The sequence below is a fragment of the Ictidomys tridecemlineatus genome, chromosome 10, assembly GCF_052094955.1.
Source record: "Ictidomys tridecemlineatus isolate mIctTri1 chromosome 10, mIctTri1.hap1, whole genome shotgun sequence".
Lineage (NCBI taxonomy): Eukaryota > Metazoa > Chordata > Mammalia > Rodentia > Sciuridae > Ictidomys > Ictidomys tridecemlineatus.
Genome location: NC_135486.1, coordinates 138,558,289 through 138,578,875, shown reverse-complemented (window position 1 = coordinate 138,578,875; position 20,587 = coordinate 138,558,289). Strand labels below are relative to the sequence as shown.

The 20,587-nt window shown below is 41.3% G+C and overlaps 1 protein-coding gene across 5 annotated transcripts in view; it reads left to right on the top strand.

The window, feature by feature from the left end:
• The window catches only part of Crebbp (CREB binding lysine acetyltransferase), a 132,287-nt gene that overhangs the window by 59,284 nt on the left and 52,416 nt on the right, over nucleotides 1-20,587 (top strand). For 4 of the 5 annotated variants that reach the window (XM_078024537.1, XM_078024538.1, XM_078024535.1 and 1 more), the window contains 2 exons: nucleotides 13,136-13,376; nucleotides 14,630-14,743. In XM_078024537.1, the coding sequence (XP_077880663.1) occupies nucleotides 13,136-13,376; nucleotides 14,630-14,743 (355 nt within the window). The remainder of the gene's footprint in view (nucleotides 1-13,135; nucleotides 13,377-14,629; nucleotides 14,744-20,587) is intronic. The other variant, XM_078024536.1, reaches the window with a different exon arrangement.

The window sequence follows — 20,587 nt, the reverse complement described above, 5'->3', positions numbered from 1 at the left end:
TTTACGATAGAATCTTCTATGGAAGTGCCTTGTGTGTGTTTCCTTCTCTTACTGTGCCCTTGGGTGTGGCCTACCCAGGTGTCAGTCAACCTGCTGACAGTGGACATCATGAAGATAGACTCAGCCCCTGAAACCAGACCCCTTGCCTCATTTGAATAGCTTTTCCTCAATAAAGGAGGTCAGCGTTCTCCTTCTCTCTCTTCCTGTGAACCCTTAAGGAGCCATCACAGTGACCCCTGAGAAAAGGGTATTTGTGTCTCTTGTGTGGTTATTTCGTGCAGCCCAGTTAGCCCAGTTCAACTGGAGTGACCCCTGAGCCTTTTAGTCGCGAGAACAGAAACCCGGCAGAAAACTGCACCAAAGTTTGCATGGCATGCAGTGGTTGAAACTAACACAGGAGCCACCTTACATGGAACCCTCAAAGAAGGCTGCACCGAGAAAGGGACATTTGATGTCACAGAGACCCCAGGGCACCAGGAGTGCATTGGCTTGTGTAGAAAGTGGCAGGAGTCTAGTGCATGGGAAGGATGACTCTTGGGGAGGGGAAAAGGGGTATATGAAACTCAGGGCCAAGTAGGAGCCAGCCAGAGGGCTCTTGGATAGAAGGAGAGACCTTGGCTTGCAGGGGAATGATCTGCGGTCTTAATACCCCTCAGAGCTTTTTCTGGCTGCCAGCTGGAGAGGTTGAGGATGGAGTGCACTGCCGAAGGCTGGAGGAGCTAGTGGCCTAGATGTGGTTGGATGCACTGGGGGTATGGGAGACTAGCTGAGGTTTGCCATTTGGGCAGCTGTATGGGAGACATGGTGAAAAGTCTTTTATGGAGCTGGTGGAGAGGACAGGGATTAGTGCCTTTGGGGATACTTATGGATTCCCAAGAGGTGGTGAAAGCAGGTAGGCATACAAGTAGAGCAAACACTGGCCTTCTGGGAGTCAGCAGCGCTCACAAAGCACACAGTGCACTCACAACTCTAGGATGAATAATATGACCCAGGGAGAGCACTAGACAGCCTGGCTAGGGACGACATGAAGGAATAGCCAGCAAAGGGGATAGTACAGGAGTGAGTCACCACAGCTAAGAGAAGACCTCTAGGCTGCAGGAAATGGTAGCTGCTGAGAGGCTGAGTAAGATAAGGCAGATGGCATCATTAGAGAGTGAAGGTTGATCTGTGGGGAGCACAGTCTGCCACTGAGAGATGCAATCTACATGCACAGAGACCTGGGGACCAACAGCCTTTGTGGCCACCCCTGACACTCCCAGCCTCCTTTCCCATAGGCTGTGTTGCCAAGAGCACTGAAAGGTTTAATTCCTCTCTTGGAAATAGCATCATTCTTGAGGACTTTTTCAAAAGGAAAGTCATGCTTCAGAAGCTGTGAGTAGCCAGGCACAGTGATGCATGCCTATAATCCCAGCATCTTGGGAGGCTGAGGCAGGAGGATCGTGAGTACAAAGCCAGCCTCAGCAACTTAGCAAGGGCCTAAGCAACTTAGTGAGACTGTCTCAAAATAAAAAAAGGACTGAGGATGTGGCTCAATGATGAAGTGTCCCTGGGTTTAATCCCAACTACCAAAAAAAAAAAAAAAAAAAGAAAAGGAAATGTACATTTTCTTAAATTTTCAGATGCATCTCATTGTGGCTCTTATCTTTGGCCATTCTATTTGAAGTCTCTTACTTTATATAGATTTAGAGGTTTGTTAAAAATATCCATATATTATTTCATAATTCTTAGGTGCACCTTTTTTTGCTTACTTTTCTGCAGATGTACATCTCTGAAGTCTGTGTGTTAGACCTAGTCAAGTCTTCGATTTAATAACATGCAGAATGCATGCTGTTTGACTTGTTCATAAATTGAATTAATAGAGTGACATAATTATTAAACAAGCTTACAGTTTATTAGGATAGCATATGTAGATGTAAGAATTTAGAAATTAAATTTTTTTGACAAAGGAAGAGGAGCAGGCTTTGTGGGGGAGAGGCTGAGTCACCCTTTTAGGTTGAGTTTGAGGTGTGCCAGACCTATCTTTGAGCAGGAAGTGCATGCTGGGAACTCAAGCCCTACAAGCAGGCAGGGATGAACAGGCCATTTAAGAGCAGTTCTTTTGGAAGAGGTGCCACTTGACTCTTGGTGACTTTGTCCTATCTAAGCTTCAGCTTGGACTTTCTGCTACTTCCATAGAGTGCTCACCGAGAACATTTTGTGACCAGAGGGGCCTTGTCTCCAGGTTTCCCCATATGGTTTCTCACAGAGTTATTTCTGATATGGAGTTCCTGTGTGGACTTTTTAAAGAAAAATTTAAACGACATCATGTGGTGATTCATCAGGTGTGCTGCTTATTTAAAACTGTGGTGGGAAACACCTGTGATCCCAGCAGTTCAGGAGGCTGAGACAGGAGGATCACAGGTTTGGGGCCTGTCTCAGCAACTTAGCCAGATCCCATCTCAAAATAAATAAATAAATAAACAAACAAACAAATAAAAATAAGGGCTGGGGATGTAGCTCAGTGCCACTGGATTCAAATTTTAAAAAAATGCAAAAATGTTCATAAAAGCAGAGTTACAGGTTTTTTTGATTGTGTGTCAGAGTATTTTAGACAAGGCCTCTGGCAGCTGCTGACTGACGTCTCTAAACAGGAAAGTGTGGCTGGTGGCAGACTGTTCAGGTTGTAGAGTGTCTTTTCTGTCCTGCTGGAATTACCTGGCTGGGGCAGTGACATTGGCAGCATTTGAGTGGCAAACCATAGGCAACAGGCTTTGCTCAGGTGGTTCACACAGCTTTAGCTGCCTTCTGTATGTCAGTGGTTTCTGGGCCTCACCTCGTCCTCTGACTCAGAATCTTTCAGGAGGAAAGTTAGGAATATCTCAGTTTTTGTGGCCACTCTGTGAAACTTCAGTTTTTTTCTTATTCAGTTTCTCAGTTTATGGTTCTTATTTCCCTCCGATGTAATTTACACAATTCTCAAGTAGATGATCTGTAGTCCTTTCACTGGAATCTGCACTTTAAAATAGCCCCTCTGGTGATTCTGATGTAGAACAAAGCTCACGAGAGCCACTGTGTGTGAAATGTGAGTGGCCAAGTGGCCTCCTGTGTGCTACAGAGTGAGCTTACCTTGTTGGTCTTGATGTCCTCCTTAACCTTAATACTTCAAAAGCCTTCACCATCCCCCCTGCCAGCTATGTTCATCATGTTCTCATCATTGTCTTTCCCTTGGGTCTAGTCTCTAATGACTGGGGGATCAAGGTGAAACTGCATGAAGGCCAGGACTCTCTTTGTCCTTGTCTTCAGTGGGCTCATTTCATGGCATAGATTTTTTTTCCCACAGATGCTAAAGTTCACCATTCTTCATGTGAAAATCGGAAGACTGCTGCTTGTCTAATGTTTGCCTCTGTCCAATAGGGAGGGTGCTTGCAGAGTTCTCCCAGGGGTGACCAGGCAGTAGTTGTGTTGCCACCTTCCCGTGACAGCACCTCTGTGTAAAGCCACACTGCAATTGTGAATGTGTCTCACTGATCAAATTGGATAATGTGGGGAAATGTTTGAATGTAAGCCTTTGACCATAATTGTTAATAATTTAAATGTTTGTGTATTTTTAAGAATTTATATCTATTTCTTCTATCATACTGGCTCCATCTGTATCATGAAACTTGCTGAGAAAATAAGTATGCAGGACCTTCAAAGAATAACCTTTGGTCTAAAATTCTTAACAGTAGCTTAGTGTAAATCCTTTTTTTCTGTTTGGACTTATCCTCATTTGTTCTGGCAATAAATATCAGCTGGGAAACATAGTCTAAGTACAAATTATAGTATGTGGCTTGTGGCATATAATAGGAAACTAAATTGGGGGAAATTAGGCAGTCCTGTGGTATAGGAACATTCTGTGTACCATAAATACAGTCAACCTTCTGTGTCTGTAGGTTTTGCATCTGTGGACTCAGCCAACCTCAGATGGAAATTAGTTTCTAAGTAACACATATATTATTCTATAAACAATATGGTATAAGAACTATATATGTCGAACTTTCCTTCTACTAGGTATTAAAGTAATGTAGAGATGATTTAGAGAATTCAGGAGGCTATGCCTAGGTTATAAGTGGACAGACCACTTTATGTGGGGGTCTTGAGCATCAATAGATTTTGTTATCCACAAGGCTCCTGTAATACTAGGAATGACTGACTATAGAGTCCAGAGTCTGCTTAGGATAGCCCTTTCTTCAACAAAACCTCCTCATTGGAAGCATAAATTATGCCCACAGATACGCATAGCTCTTTCACTTCATAAAAAGTAGAGACCTGGTGAGACATTTCTTTAAAGGAGGACTGGGGCTGGGGCCCAGTGGTAAAGCACTTGGCTTGCACTTGTGAGGCACTGAGTTTGATCCTCAGCACCACATATAAATAAGTAAGTAAATAAATAAATAATTAAAGGCATGGTGTCCATCTAAAACACACACACACACAAACACACACAAAGAAATTAAAAAGACTAAAGGAGATGTGCTCTGTACTTACTTAGAACTAGTACCACAATGTCTGCCTGTTTGTTAGCAGCAAGCAGAAGAGGTGTTTACTAGGCATTTCTGAGAAATTAGTGATCGTTAGGACTTAGTAGATGATAAGTGTGATGATGCAGGATGAGGACAGTCATAGCCAGCCATGGTGTCCACACAGTGCCTCAGTGTCTGAAGTGTTCTGAGCCAGGGTGATCCTCTTGAAGCCAGTCTATAGTCAATATTCCTGAAGACTGTTTCTTTACAAATTTTTAGTCAATTGGTAATCCTTAAACTGGTCGTAGGCAAATGACTGTTGCCTGATAAGACCCTGTAACTGAGTTGAGACCTGCCATTTGGCTTGGTCCATCACCTTGTCCCCATGGGACTAGATTGAGCATTGTCTGGTTTTCATTTGTGTGAACCCCTCCTGGGTAGACCTGCTCTCCAGTTCTGGAGGCTGTGACCATGGGACAGGTAAAGGGAGTAGCAGAACTACTTGCCTCAACTTTGCTGTGGCCATTCTGTTTTCTTTCCAAATTTTTTGAGCTGGAAGATTTACCTAGAAATGATCCTGGTCCCACTTGCTCATTTTAAGTTATTTCCCTATTGAATTGAGATCTTAAAATTTAAGATAATGTTATTTTTTTTTAAAAAAAAAAATCAAGGCTGGGGATGTGGCTCAAGCGGTAGCGCGCTTGCCTAGAATGCGTGCGGCCTGGGTTCAATCCTCAGCACCACATACAAACAAGAATGTTGTGCCCACTGATAAAAGAAAAAAAAAATCAGTAAACACCAATCAAGAATACAGAAACTCAAGAACCATTATTCCATCCATCTGAATGAATAGCTATGTTCCATTTCTTACCAGTTGATCTTCATCATCTCAGCATGATCATCCTTCTTCCTACACTGGTAGCGGTATACTCTTATGGGGAACATTCTATTTTGTGATTCCAGAGCTTGCATAGTCAGCTGTTGCAGGGTCCTTCTGGGGGAATCAGAAAGGCAATACTGCAGAGCTGTCTTGTCCTACCTGGTGATGTTGGTGTCATTTTCTAATACTAAACGGAGATTATGGAGGGTCACACATTCCAGATAGTCAGGGAGGGAGTATCCAAGAAGCATGGCTCTGGGACCTCACTGGGATGTGAAGGTGGGGGCTGGCTGGGTCTCAAGGGCTGCTCTGGAAGGAGGTAGTGCATTTCTTACTGTTCCTTTTTGGTTTCTCTTCTCAGTGTTTGGAGCACAGGGTGCTTTGAAGGCATTATAATGTATACTTGGGCACTTACTGGAAAATAACATTTTTTTAATGAGGAATGCCAGAGTAAACTTTATTATGCTCATTCTTGGTGCACATCTCTATTTCCTTAGGATAGAATACAAGGTATATGGGAGAAACAGTTGGGACCAGTTATACAAAGCTATGTACTACTAACAATCCTTGTAAAAATGCATGTTGAAATCTAAAATTTAATGAATGCAAGGGCAAGTGAGTGTTTGCCCTTACACGTGGTCTGATGGATGGGATGTGACTGATGTTGGGACTAGTAAGTTATGGTGACAAGCAACCCAGGCAAAGGGCATGTGGTTAAGTTGAGTGAAGAAGACCAGGGTTGGTGAGCTTTTGTTCACAAGCGGTTCTTCAGTGGTTCAGAATGTTTAGCCAGCTTTACTCCCTGGTCATTAATGACCTCTTCCTTCTGTGTTTATAAATTTGGCATGAACTGATTCTCATGCATGAAATACCTAGTATGTGTATTTTAATGCTTTGGATAGATGCTATTATATTGCCTTTCAACAAGAGCTATGTATCAGGTTGCTTACATCATATCATCCTCCCAAATCTGGGGGCTCTCACCTTGTTCTTAGCAGGAGAAAATGATGTCATCTTATTTTGATTTTTGATTTTTTTTTTTTTTTAGTACTAGTAGAATTAAAGTGCTATGTTTAGAGACATGGTCATTACTTATTTAAGTCGCTTAGTTCTTATCCTGTTAGATTTGCTCAGAACTCTTTAGCAAGATAGTCAACTCTATGTTGAGGAGGGGAGCAGAAAGGTTCGGCATGGAGGCTCTGGGACTGGTCCTGGGTGCTTTGGGAGGGGCAGCCCCTAACTTAGCACTGTTTGCTGGGCCTGGAACTCAGAGCCTGGCACAGGGTACTTGAGAAATGAAGATGGGCCAAGAGGAAAAGAGTATTTTTTGCAGTACTGTTTGTATGGTCTTGTGTGTTTCAGGTCTTTCCCCTGGTTTATCAGTCTTTACCTTTGTCCTGTTTGCTCCCAGTGGGTTTAGTCATAACGAGCATGAATTTTTACGTAGTCTGGCCTCATACTTTCCCTTTAGGGAACTGTGCTCTGCTGTATGATAATTGGCCTTGGACTTTTTTCCTCTTAAATCTTTTGTTTTATTCTCACTGTAAAGGTACATACATGTTAATTTTGGAAAATTTGGTAAAACATCAATCAAAATAATAATACATCCCCTGTGGAACTTCAACAAATAGAAATGGCTGTGGCCCCTTGGCAGATGTGGGAGAGAGGGGACCTGTGTTTTTAAAAGAGTTTCACTGGAGGGCTGGGGATGTGGCTCAAGCAGTAGCACGCTCGCCTGGCATGCATGCGGCCCGGGTTTGATCCTCAGCACCACATACAAAACAAAGATGTTGTGTCCACCAAAAAATAAAAAATAAATATTAAAAAATTCTCTCCCCCTCTCCCCCCATCTCACTCTCTCTCTTAAAAAAAAAAAAAAAAAAAAGAGTTTCACTGGAGATGTAGCTCAGTGGTAGAGCACTTGCCTAGCATGCAGGAGTCCTGGGGTTTGATACCCAGTCACACACACACACACACACAAAAGCTTTAGTCATGATGGTTGGGGACCAGTAGTACTTACATTTTCAGTATTTTACATTTCATGACTAAGACCTTTACAACCTTTACATTACAGAATATTCATCTTAATTGTCTTCTAGTACCTGTACAGTTTTATTTTTTTATATTCTCGATAATTTTTTACTGGTTCTTTTGATTTAAGGATTTTCCCTCAAAGCAGAATGCTTTTGGGTTCCACAATGCAGAATTATTAAAAAGTAAACTGTGAAAGACCCTCCGCCATGATATAACCAGCAGAGAGCTTTACTGAGGTTTTTCTAAGAACCAGTTCAATAAACTCAGTAAGGAGGGATGGGATTGTGTCTCAGTGGTAGAGCGCTCGCATGTGCTGAGTTCAATCCTCAGCACCACATAAAAATAAATAAATAAAAATATTGTGTCCAAATACAAGTAAAAATAAATATTAAAAAAATATAAAGTCAGTAAGAAAATACTGAATTACTTTATAGTACTGTTCTGAAATCTTTTTTGACTTAATATATTTTACTTACTTAAAATATAATTAGTAACTTTTTGTTAAGGCTTAAAAACAATGCTATTATTATTTATTGTCTTAAATAATGGTTATTTTTCCAAGTATGGTGGCACCTACATGAAGTTCCAACTGCTGAGAGGCTAAGGCCAGAAGCATCACAGTTATGTTTGAGGCCTTGGCAGCTTAGTAAAACCCCCTCAGAGTAAAAAATGTAAAGGGTTGGGAATGTAACTCGGTGGGCCCTGAGTTTAATTCCTAGTACCTCCCAAAACAAAAATAGCTGTTTTGTATTACCACCCGTTTTGTTGTTTTTGTTTTGTTTGCCAGGAGTTTAGGCATGCCATTCTTCCACCTACATGACTTTATAAAACCGGGGTCATTTGAGTTCTGCCTTACTCTTTATGGTTGCATATTATTTCACTGTGGATCCTTACTATAGATCTGTTTAATTTGATAGACGTTAAGTTTTTCCAGTTTTTCAGTATTTAGTCAGGGTGTGATATTCATTTTTGCATAGACATTTTAGCATACCCTGATATAGTTACTTCTCTAATCATCTATTATAAGAAGTAGAACTACTGGATCAAAAGAAATGCACATTTTTCCTTGTGATACATTCTTTCCCAAAGGCATACCAGTTGTAGTTTCACCAGTACTTGAGATGACCATTTCTCTGTACCCTCATTAACTACGCCACTGATTGTTTTCTTTGTGTGTGTGTGTGGGTGGGGGATTATGGCCATACTGATGGGTGGAAAATAGCTCAGCATTTTATTTCACTTCTTTGATAACTAGTGAAGTAAAACTTTTCACAGCAGTTTCATTGAGATGTAGATCATGTATCATACAATTCCTTCTTTTAAAGTGCTCAAATGGCATTGTGTAGTCATTTTCACAGTCACTTGTATAGCAGTTTTCATCACCCTAGAATGAGCCTCTGCACTACTTGCAGTCACTCCCTGGTTCTCTTGAACCCCAGCTCTAGCCAACCACAAACCTACTTTCTGCCCCTATTATTTAATAGAAATGGAATCATAACAACAAATGGTCTTTTGTGACTTCTTTTCATGAAAATACTGTTTTTAAAATTCATGTTGTGTCGTTTGTCAGTATTTGCTTTTGATGGTTGAATAATATTCCATTTTAGTTATACCATATTTTATCTTTTCAACAGTTGATGAGCATTTTACTGGTTTGCATTTTTTGACTTATAAATAATGATGCTATAAATGTTCTTTTTTTTCCTTTCAACAAATTAAAGTGCAAACATGTCTTCTTAATTCTCTTTGAGTGGAATTATGAGATCATATGGTAGTTCTGTACACAGTTGTGTATTCCCACCTGCAGTGCATGAGTATTTAACCTTCTCCACATTCTCTCCTATAGTCGCTATTGTTGTTAAATATCTGTCTCTTTTATTATAGCCATCCTGGTGAGCATGAAGTGGCAGCTCACTTGACCAGTGAATGAGTCACATCCCCAGCCCTGTTTTGTATTTTATTTAGAGACAGGGTCTCACTGAGTTCCTTAGTGCCTTGCTTTAGGCTGGCTTTGAACTTGTGATCCTCCTGTCTCAGCCTCCGGAGCTTCTGGGGTTACGGGCATGCACCACTGCAGTGGGCTCCTTTTCCTTTCTTTTCTTTGTGTGTGGGGGTGCTGGGAGTAGGACCCAGGGCCTCTTGCATGGGGTGCTGAGCTGCACTACAGCCCCTGTTGTCATCCTTTTTACTCCACCAATTGAAAAGACTGTTCTTCCTCTGTATTGTCTCAGCAGCAAGGAGGAGATTTTTTTGTGCTTGTTGTTTCTTTATATTTTATGAAGTATTTGTGCATCTTCTTTGCCCAGCTTTCTAGTAGGATAGTTTGATTTTTTTTAATCTCTTAAAGGCTGTTTGTGTATGAGAATAACAACAAAATTTTTCTCATTTTTTTCCCCTTTTTAATCTTTATTCTTGTATGCCTGTGTTAAGAAGTTTTTTATCCTCATATTCTAAAGATACTCCTTTTATGCATTTTAGTATGTTTTACGTACTTTATTCCATCTGGAGTTTATTTTTATATTTCAGGTAAATAGCAGTCAGAGATGCCTGCCATTCCCCAGGTTGGAGCACCATCTTTATCAGATGCTGGTTTCATGTGCACACGTGTCTGTTTCTGGATTTACTTAAAGAACTCTAGAGTGTGTTTCAGACTCTAACAATATAGAGTCCTCTTTATTCTCACTGTTTTAAAATTTTTTCTTGACTATTGCCAAAATAAAATTGTATAAATGTTGATGGCTTTTGGGGAGCTTACAACACTTAAGTTTTTTCCAGTCTTTTAAAGGGAAGTTCTTTGTCCAAGCACTTTCCCTCTGTTCTTGGTGCCTACCTGGGCAGTTGGGACTTTGGGAGAGTCTGAAGTGTGCTTTTGCAGGCCACCTGCAGTTCACCATAGCACTTTTAGCTCATTGAACACTAGCCTGGGAGAGGTGAGCAGTAAATGTACCCCTTATATTTGTGAATACTTGGCAAATACTGGAGCACTGGACATAGCAAGTTACATGGGGAAAGCAAGACCCAGGACACAAGACAAGTATTCTGTTTCATTTTGTTGTTGGCTCAGCTCCACCCTCCAGGTTGTTTTAAAGATGCCTGTCGTGTGAGTCATGTCCTCCATCCACAGGTAGGCAAATAGTAGAGCAGGTTTTTAATTTGTCATATGGTTTCCAACTGTGTTGACATATGGTCAAGTATGGTGTAAAAGATGCTATTAAAAACATCCCAAATGAAAGGCCCTAAGATCATTTTTGGTAATTTAACAAAATCTGCTTATAATTTACAAATTACTAGAATTTGTACATAAGTTTTATGTTTTCCTATTGTGTAGTTTTTCTGTAGTTTAAGCAGCGGTAGAAAGATGGTTGGGTGATCTCTTGTGCCAGCTGGTTGTCAAGAGTACAGAAGGGAGAAATCAATAGATGAAGAACCTTAAAGATGATGAGCAGATATAGGGTGTGGGCCTTAAGTCTTGGTTTGTGCAAACCAGATGTAGAGGACATCTTGTGGGCAGGTAAAGGAATATGACTGGATATTAGCTGATAGGGAAGAACAGTTACTTGTTCACCGATAATGGTGTCCTTTCTACTTTTCTGCGTGTTTGAAATTTTATAAATGCAAAAGAAAGATACCTGAACAAGGGCCATACATTTCTCACTTTTGTTCACATCTCCATTCCCAGTGACTTGTGGTTGGACTTTGAGCACTGACACTGAATGCTCACAGGGGTGCAGTCACAGACTTTGCTTATAGACTGTCTATTTAAAATTGCAAAAACCCTTGGAGAGGAAAGGGCTTCCAGCTTATATGACACAGTGGGAAGCTAGTTAAATAAACATATGGTTATATCATAAGATGCTGTGCTTTCATTACAGGTCATACCAACACCTATGAGACAACACAGTGGTATAGGGTAGGACCTGGAGAAACAAGACATATGCGTGTTTGTGTTTACCAGACATATCTACATGTCAGATATGAAAGTATTAATTATGGTTCATATGTGTGCATCTACATATAGAAAAAGATTAGAAGAAACAAAAACCTATTAATACTTTTTATTAATACTCCATTGCTTTGGGTATGAAGTGAGGCAGAACACATGGCAAGGAAAGGCATGTTGGAGGAAAACTGCTTATATCAGCCAGGGACAATGAGGAGGGAGTGAGGACAGGGCCAGGACTTCCTCCAGAGGTGGCCCACCTGTTAGTTCTTACCATCTCCCAGTAGTTCATTCAAATTATTAATTCACTGATGAGGCTAGAGCCCTCATGATCCAGTCATTTCCTAACACACACACCCCCATTGCTGCATTGGGGACAAGCCTTCAGCACAAATATTTGGGGAGGCACTTTATATCCTGAGCATGAAATCTGCAGTATATGTTTATTGCCTTTATACCTAACCAGGAAAAGATAAACAGAAGAAATAGAGGCTATTTTCTCCTAGAATTCCTGTGCTTCTGCATTCAGGGTCTTCTGCCATAGCCAGAATTTTGCTGTTGCTTTGGGTTGTTCTTGGGCTTCTAGGGGTTTTGCTCTTTAGCAAAACCACATGGCTTTCCTGCACACTTATTTTCTGAATTCTCATGAGGATAAAACCCAGATAGAAAATCACAACTTTTAGCAAATGAGTCTTGATTAAGAAACATTTTTAGTTTCTTTCTCATAATTGTATATTTTTGATTCTTATATAAAAACATCATACTGGTATTGTGATTTAGGGAAGATAGTAGGTGCCATGGATTCAGGGTAGGTGTATCAAGATATTAGAGAATATCCAGAACCTCTGAACTGTGGATGCTATCACTACATAGTAGGAGAATTATATTTCTCTTACTTGGTCTTTGCAGTAAGTTTGTCTGAAGAATGTTGGTAGTTGGTAAAGAATAAGACTCTACAGGTCATTTTTTCCATTTTCTTTGCAGTAAAGAGGTATGTTTGGTCTGGCTTGTTGTTTCAGAAAGATAAAGACAAGCAAACTCTGTATTTTTAGCAGATCATCAAATATTTTTTGAAAAAGATTCCAAATGTCAGAATGGCAATTTTTTGAAAGTCAAAAGTATTTCTTTGGGGCTGGGATTGTGGCTCAGCGGTAGAGCACTCGCCTAGCGCGGGTGGGAGCTGGGTTCGATCCTCAGCACCACGTAAAAACAAAGGCATTGTGTTGTGTCCATCTATACCTAAAAAATAATTTTTTTTAAAGCATTTCTTTAAAAAGCATCAAGATTCATACAGGATGGTTGTATTAAGGATAGGTGCTGTAAGGCAGGGACCACTGTCAAACTGCAAATGAAATCCAAAAAACAGAAGGTGATGGTGATTCTCTTTGTGACTTCAGATATTGTAGTATGTTGTAGTTCATCCTGCCTTGGCAAACTTCTTAATTTGGTGGAGCCTGTGACCTACAAAAGCAGAATTTTCTTGTGAATTTAGCCTGCTTTAATACGCAGCTTTTCCAGTAGTTGTATGTGATGTAGAGTGAGTTGGGTTTTGGTTGCTACCGTTCCTAGTGTCATTTTTTTGTTTGAATGATGGAACTTGAATCAGCCTTACGTCTGAGTTGGATAGAGTTCTTGGCTTCTGGATCTTCTTAAAGTCACTGATGGATAAGAGAAACACACCAACCTCCTCTCTGTAGTTGGTTTTATTTGACAACTTTCACATTTGGGTGAAATAATGAGTATGAATTAAAACTCTAAAAAGCTTAATAAAATACTTTTTGTTATTTTGTTTTGTTTTAGTCTCAAATGCAGACATCAGTGGGAATTGTACCCACACAAGCAATTGCAACAGGCCCCACAGCAGACCCTGAAAAACGCAAACTGATACAGCAGCAGCTGGTTCTACTGCTTCATGCTCATAAATGTCAGCGACGAGAACAAGCCAACGGAGAGGTTCGGGCCTGCTCTCTCCCACATTGTCGAACCATGAAAAACGTTTTGAATCACATGACTCATTGTCAGGCTGGGAAGGCCTGCCAAGGTAAGTGCCCTTTTCTGAACTGGTGGCAGTGACCAGGGTGGAATGTGGCATTGTTATTGTTCAGCACTCTTGAGGTCAGAAGACTCCTGTGGCCAAGGTCCCCTCCTTGGTGTAGCCTAGGATGTGTGCTCTCAGCTGCCCCTTGCAAGGCCTACCTGCTGAGGAGAAAGGCAGCCTGGTTTTCTGTTTCTCTGCAACCTTCTCCTGCTTGAGGCTATGCCCGAGTTTGCTCTTTTCCTCCTCCTTTTCATGGAAGACTTTTGTCACTTCTTGAGTAATCTGTGATGTAAATGTCTAGACTATTCGGTTTGGGGCAACAAGCACAGCACATACACAGTCGGGCACGCACCCTTCCCATACCCTGACGTCTATCTTGTGGTTGTTTCAAAGACTCAGGCCAGCAGTGGCCCACTGCCTTGCTCCTCTGCCCTAGGTCTTGAGGCTACTTCAGTGACAACCAGGTTGTCCTGAGTGACTGGCAGTCACACAGGGACTGCACCTTGTCATTCCTAGGGAGGTAGTGAATCAGGCACATCATGTGCCCCCTTTCCCCTCTTTTACCAGATATTTCTGTTACCAGCTGTACTTTCCTAGTATCTTTATTCTCTTTGCTTCTCTTCTTTCTTGTGCTCATAAACCCTGGGGAAAATATCTCCCTGGTCTCCCTCTCTATCTATGTTCACATTTGTGAGTTCCCAGAGTAACCCTGATTATGATAGAAGCACAGAAAAAAGGGTAAGGTTAGATGCTAGAAGATGAAGACTGAAAATCACCAGGGTCAAGTGCCCTCTCAAGTACTTTCCAAAGCACCTAAGCTCCCTTCTGGAATCTCCACAGTCTTCTCATTTGCTTCTCCAGCTGTAAGTCTTCAGCTGTTGTATTTAGGTGGTTTCATCTTTAAACATAATTAATATTTTTATTTTAAATAGTGGCATTACAGAACTACGTTTGTTCTACTTTTCATTGCAGTTGTTAAGTATTTTAGGTTGAATAGCTTTTGTTTTGTGGGCTGAACTTTAATCACCCATCATTCATAACATTGCTTCCGTGGGAAGTTTTTGTTTGGAATTTTCAATAGTCAACTTACAAACTTTTTGGAAAATAGCCTGTTTGTAAGTTGAGGACTGCCTATATTGTGTTATGGTTACACTTGTTACCATTTTCTTATGGAATCTGGCATTATAATTTAGGTGTAATTGAAAGTGTGACGATTTGGATAGAAAAATAACATCTCGTTGTTTTTCTGGTCATAGTTGCCCATTGTGCATCTTCACGACAAATCATCTCTCATTGGAAGAACTGCACACGACATGACTGTCCTGTTTGCCTCCCTTTGAAAAATGCCAGTGACAAGCGAAACCAACAAAGTAAGTGAGCACGGGGGCAGAGAAGCTCGGAGATGAGATTAGAAGCTGTTTCTAGAGAGTGCCTAGAGTAGGTAGGGAGTGGGCAGGGGTTTCCAGCCACAGAGCACAGGGGTGAGGCAGGGTGGACAGAGACCCAGGTGCAGCCAGGCTCAGAGGGTAGATGGGCTGCCAGTAAACATGAATGGCAATGGCCGTTGGACTTTCGTTCATCTTCACTGCTCCCTGCCCTGCGTACATGTACTTGATGGAGCGCAAAACAGCAAGGTCACTTTGATCAAAGAGCTGACTTGAAGACATGGTATTTTCTACCAGATATTAAGTGATTTCACTGAGTATCACCAAATATTAAGAATTCACTGCCATGTCCCTTTTAATGGTGGTTACATCAGTGGGCGTATAAATAGGGCACTGCTTTTGGAATTGAACCCCCTTCTAAAAAGTTTGTCTGAAGGCCCTGTCACCCGGGATGGGTCGGTATAATCCCACCTGCAGGCATTTGTGAACCTTTTCTTCTACATAGAAATGGAATTCCCAGACCTACTTGTATAACTAACAATTTATTCAGCTTCCACTAGCCCAGGACTGGTACATCTTAATCATTCCCATTGTTTGTCATCTTTGAAACTGTCTATGTAACCATTGGTACAGTTAGTTTTATGCTTATATCTGTTCATCAGGAGGCCTGCATGTGGTCTCCAGGGTCCCTGCTGTTTGTAGGCTTCAGAACCGTAAGAAGGATGAATATCTCTTCCCATTTCTAAGGCCTTGCCCTGTCATTTCAGAGGTGAAACTGTGGTCTTTGTCTTACAGATAGCTAGGAAGTGCTCCTCAGGCCCCCACTCAGTAATCTTTCAGCGTGGCAGTCTTCATCTTACTCTCTCTCATCTGTGCCGTCTTTCTTCCTCCCTGATTTTGTTCCGAGAATGGTTCTTAATGCTTCTCTGTCATCTTCCTTGGGCCCCTGCTGCTTGGGGAACATGTGCTGCTTTTCTTTCTGACTTTTTCTGAGTGGCTCAGGGAAAGGTGAACTAGCGCTTGGATCCTGAGAGTGCCCTGGAATGGAGTTCAAGTGCAGCCCACCTGGCTTCCTCTCATGCATCCCACCCTCCTGAGGGGGCTACAGGCTGACACTGAACAACCTTCATGCACAACAGGGCATCCTCAGCACACAGAGAAATTTCCAGGTTGCTGGGGCCTGTTATCCTTCCTCCCAACAGAGGAGTCACAATAAATTTCTTTTGAAAGTTTCCTGAATCCGTTAAATTTTTCTTTGATTGAACAAAATTTGAATTTTTAATGCACAATTAATTGCCCTAGACATTTCTTACATAAAGTAAAGTTCTGAGATCATAGATCTTCCTATATTTAGAATAATATGTCTTGTGGAATATAGTCTGTTTTTCCTCTAAGTTATTATAAAACTTTATTTTTTAAAGTATATTGTTTAAATATCTTGTACTTTAAGACACATTTCAGTATAAGGCTTTTTTAAGTGTCCAAATACTCATTGTTGAAATTATAGTTGTTTAATTTATAGGTGTATGTAGTATGTACTGCCATAACAATTGTAAACTTTTATGATTTCTCTTTTTAAGAACTACTTATGTGGTTTTTGTTTCAAATAAAGAAAAGAAGTGTATGTGGTTTATTTTTCTTAGCATCCTTACAACGGCTTAAATGTTGTGAAAGCTGACTTGATACATGCTCTCTCAAGTGGTAAGCCGCAGTCTTCCTACTAGTCATACTGGGAGGTGTTGCCAGGGTCATTTCCTACTGCAGAGTCTAAGGGAAGGTTCAGATGAGCTCCACGAAAGGTGTTGGTAGTTTACTATGGAAAAAAAGAGAATTCTAATACTTTTAAAATTCTAAATGCTTCTTAAATTAGGTTTCAGCTGGCTCTAGCACTATAGTTTTATGAGTAGAGTTGCTTATAAAGTAGGAAAGCTTTTAGCAATATTGATTTTTGTAGATTTTTGTTATTATTTTTGTCTTCTAAAGCAAATTGAACTCATAGTGTGTGAACCTGCTGTAGGAACTGAGAGAGAGAAATGAGAATCTGATCCTTCAGTAGGTTAAGATTGGATTTTAGAGACAGAACATATGCATAAAAAAAAGAACATGATGGGGCTGGGACTGCAGCTGGGGCTGGGGCTTAGTGGTAAAAAAGCTACCAGGAGGGTGAAATTAGGGGCTGGGGTTGTAGTTCAGTGGTAGAGTGCTTGCCTAGCATGTGTGAGGCACTGGGTTTGATCCTCAGCACCATATATATGAATGAATAAATAAAAATGTTCATCAACAACTAAAAAATAAGAAAAAAAATAAAAATAAAAAAAGAACATGATGGCCAGGCACAGAACACAGAAGTGCATGCCTTTGATCCTAGCAGCTTAGGATGCTGAGGCAGGAGGATGGCAATTTCAAGGCCAGGCTTGGCAACTTGGAGACACTGTCTCAAAATTAAAGCTAATTAAAACAAAACAAGGGGCTGGGGGTGTGGCTCAAGTGGTAGCGCGCTTGCCTGGCACGCGTGCGGCCCAGGTTCGATCCTTAGCACCACATACAAACAAAGATGTTGTGTCTGCCGAAAACTAAAAAATAAAAGTTAAAAGTTCTAAAAACAAAACAAAACAAAAAACAGCTCAGTGGTAGAGCACCTATAAGTTCAATCCCGAGTGCCACACACATCTTGATCATCACCACCACCACTATCATCATATCATGGTGTTCTCACTCAGGATTCAAGTGATAGCAAGCCAGGTTCTTGGTGGTCCATGGATGGGGTGAGATTTGGTGTGTGCTTAGACTGGCTTAAACAAAGTATCAATGGAAGCACAGTCTGGATGGCAGGAACAGTGCTGGCACTGTGGAAGCCTGTGAGGATGGGTTGGTTGGAATCTTGTGGGCTATGGTGAGCTGCTGAAGACCAGGCTCTACTGAGGCCCCTTAGAACCTGTTCTGTAGAATTGTGACCAGGCAAACCTGGGGCTCTGCCTTCTGGGCAGTGTCTCCCACAGATGCTGAGCTTACCTAACACACACCTCTGTGGTTGGCACACACTCCACTCTTAACTTCTATAATGTAATTGGTGTCTCTACCCAGAGAATGTTTTTTGCTGAGATTCTGTTTGATTTTTTTTTCTTTGAATTTTTTTTTTTAGAAATTCTGTAATCTCTGATCTTGAGTTATATATCTATTATAGAGATATTCAACTTTTATTCAATAATTAGGTCTTTTTCTACTGTCAACCCTGGCATCTGACCTTTAGTAAAATTCTGAGTGGACGTGTGCCTCAGTTCCTTTGCTAGGATCCATGTGACCTCCTGGGTGAGATTTGGGCCCTATCCCAGACCTCCTATATTAGAATCTCCTTTCCTTTTCTCTTTTCCCTTCTTCTCCCCTCCCCCTCCCCCCTCAACATTAAAAAAAAAAAAAAAACCTGAGATGTTGGGCTGGGATTGTGGCTCAGAGAAAGAGTGCATGTCTCACATGCATTCAATCCTCAGCACCACATTAAAAAAATAATAATAAAAATAAAGGTATTGTGTCCACTAAAAACTTAAATGTTAAAAAAAAAAAAACTGAGGGGCTGGGGATGTGGCTCAAGCGGTAGCACGCTCACCTAGCATCCGTGCGGCCCGGGTTTGATCCTCAGCACCACGTACCAACAAAGATGTTGTGTCCAGCGAAAACTAACAAAAAACAAAAAACAAAAAAAAAAAAAACAAAAACAAAAACCTGAGATGTTCTACTCAGGATGCCTGCATACTGAAGCTGTAGAGAAAGTAAAAGGCATTTCTCTAAACGAAACCTGGTTTCCCAACTCTGAATCCCACAAGGAATATTACGTGAGAGCTTCAAAGGTTAATCCCAGCCCTAGACCTAAGTAGTCCTCCAGCCTGTTGCTCCAGTGCCTCCCATTGCCTTGGCCTGGTTATTTGTTTTTTTTTTTGTTTGTTTGTTTGTTTGTTTTTGTGCCTCTGATTGTTTGAGATGCCTTCCTTTGCTAACATTGAGTCAAAAATCTTCCTCCTCAAAACTTGCCCTCATCCAGTGCCTTACTTGGGTGCTGGCCAGGCCCCTTGCTTCACTTGAGCCCTTCGTAGTCTCTAGACACCTGTTTAACAGACTGTGGTGGAGATGGAGGTACCAGAAATTGGTACTGTATGACTATAGCAAGAGCAGTGGTTTTGCTGTCCCTGGCTTCAGCATCAGATTCTGGTGAAAGATTTCATCAGAATGACTGCTTCTTGGCCTTTTGGGTTATGTGGAATCATTTCTTCTGCGTCTCTTGGCTTCTGTTGAGATATGATATAGTGTCAGTGGTGAGGACAGGTCTGAACAATTGGGTGGTACCTGAACACTTGAGCATTGTTCTTGGTTCTGGTGTTCTGTCTTATGCACAGAGAGAAGCTGTGTCACAGGTAAGTGCTGACCTACATAGGACTCACAAAGGCATTGTGGTGATTCCTGCAAATTTGGCAGAGATCTGTAAGTCTGAATAAATTCTAGCACCACTTTTCCTATAGAAATCTAAGAGACAAATAGAGTAGTTTCCTTGTCTGCTTAGTGACATATCTTCTTCCATCATCCTGACAAAGCTTTGAAATTTAATTTGTGGTAATTTTCACTGAATTTCTACATCAAGTTCAGTTTTATTAAAAACGATCAGGGACTAGTTTGCTGAATGTTTCTAGTAAGCTTTGTGTGCTACTTAGGGAACCTCTTAGTGTGCTCAATGGGAAAAGACTGCCTTATCCTGACATGAAGAATGATGGTAAATTTGGCCTTTTGTTTCATAAGCCATTGGGTCTCTACTTTAGCTACAACAGAAGGAGTGTGGTGATGTAGGATGTTGGAGGTCTCTTTAAGGAAGCAAATACAGTGTGTGAATTCAGGTACACTATAAGATATGCCAGGGAGAACCCCAAATATTCATTCTTAAGTCTTCTCCGTCATCTTCCTTGGGCTCCTGCTGCTTGGGGAACATGTGCTGCTTTTCTATCTGACTTTCTCTGAGTGGCTCAGGGAGAGGTGAACTAGCACTTAGATCCTGAGAGTGCCCTGGAATGGAGTTCAAATGCAGCCCACCTGACTTTCTCTCCTGTATCCGACCCTCCTCCTGAGCGGGGCTACAGGCTGACACTGATCAGCCTTCATGCACAAAAGGGTATCCTCAGCACACAGAGAAATTTTGGGACACCGTGGCTTGTGATTTGACATTAAGCTCTAGAAAGGAAAAAAAAAAAAAAAGATGTAAAAATGACAAAAAGACCAAGATTTTCCAAATATGAAAAATTGATGACTATAGAACACCTCATTCTTGGGGATACAGATAGATGCATTGATCTCTGTAGCACTCCATCCATTCTTATTCAGTCCCAGCGTGCTGCGTGCAGGACAGCATGGGTATGGCTACTCACTGCATTATATGGGCTGCCAATTCCCTGGAGTCTACTGGCATTTCATAGGGTTCCATGTGGCAGGTGAAGAATAAGTTTGAGTCTCACATGGGTTCCCACCTTTCAGGGATGTCCAGGGACGATGATATGAACATGGTTTTTTTTTGTTTGTTTGTTTGTTTTTTTGACTCAAGTATTGTTATAAGCTTCAGTTTGACTTGAGTTGCGTGGTGATTGGATTACTCTGCTGTTTATCTCCCAGCAGATTCTAAGCTCAGACAGTGCAGAGACTTGGTGCTTAACCTGTACTTGGGAGCCTGGTAGAATATGCTCCTGAGTCTGTTTTGTGCTTGAGTGAGTGCTTGAACACACATAAGTGCCTTAAGCAGAGGCCTAGTGGGCCCCATAGGAATTTAGAGAAGGCTTAGGAGAACGTTCTCAGATT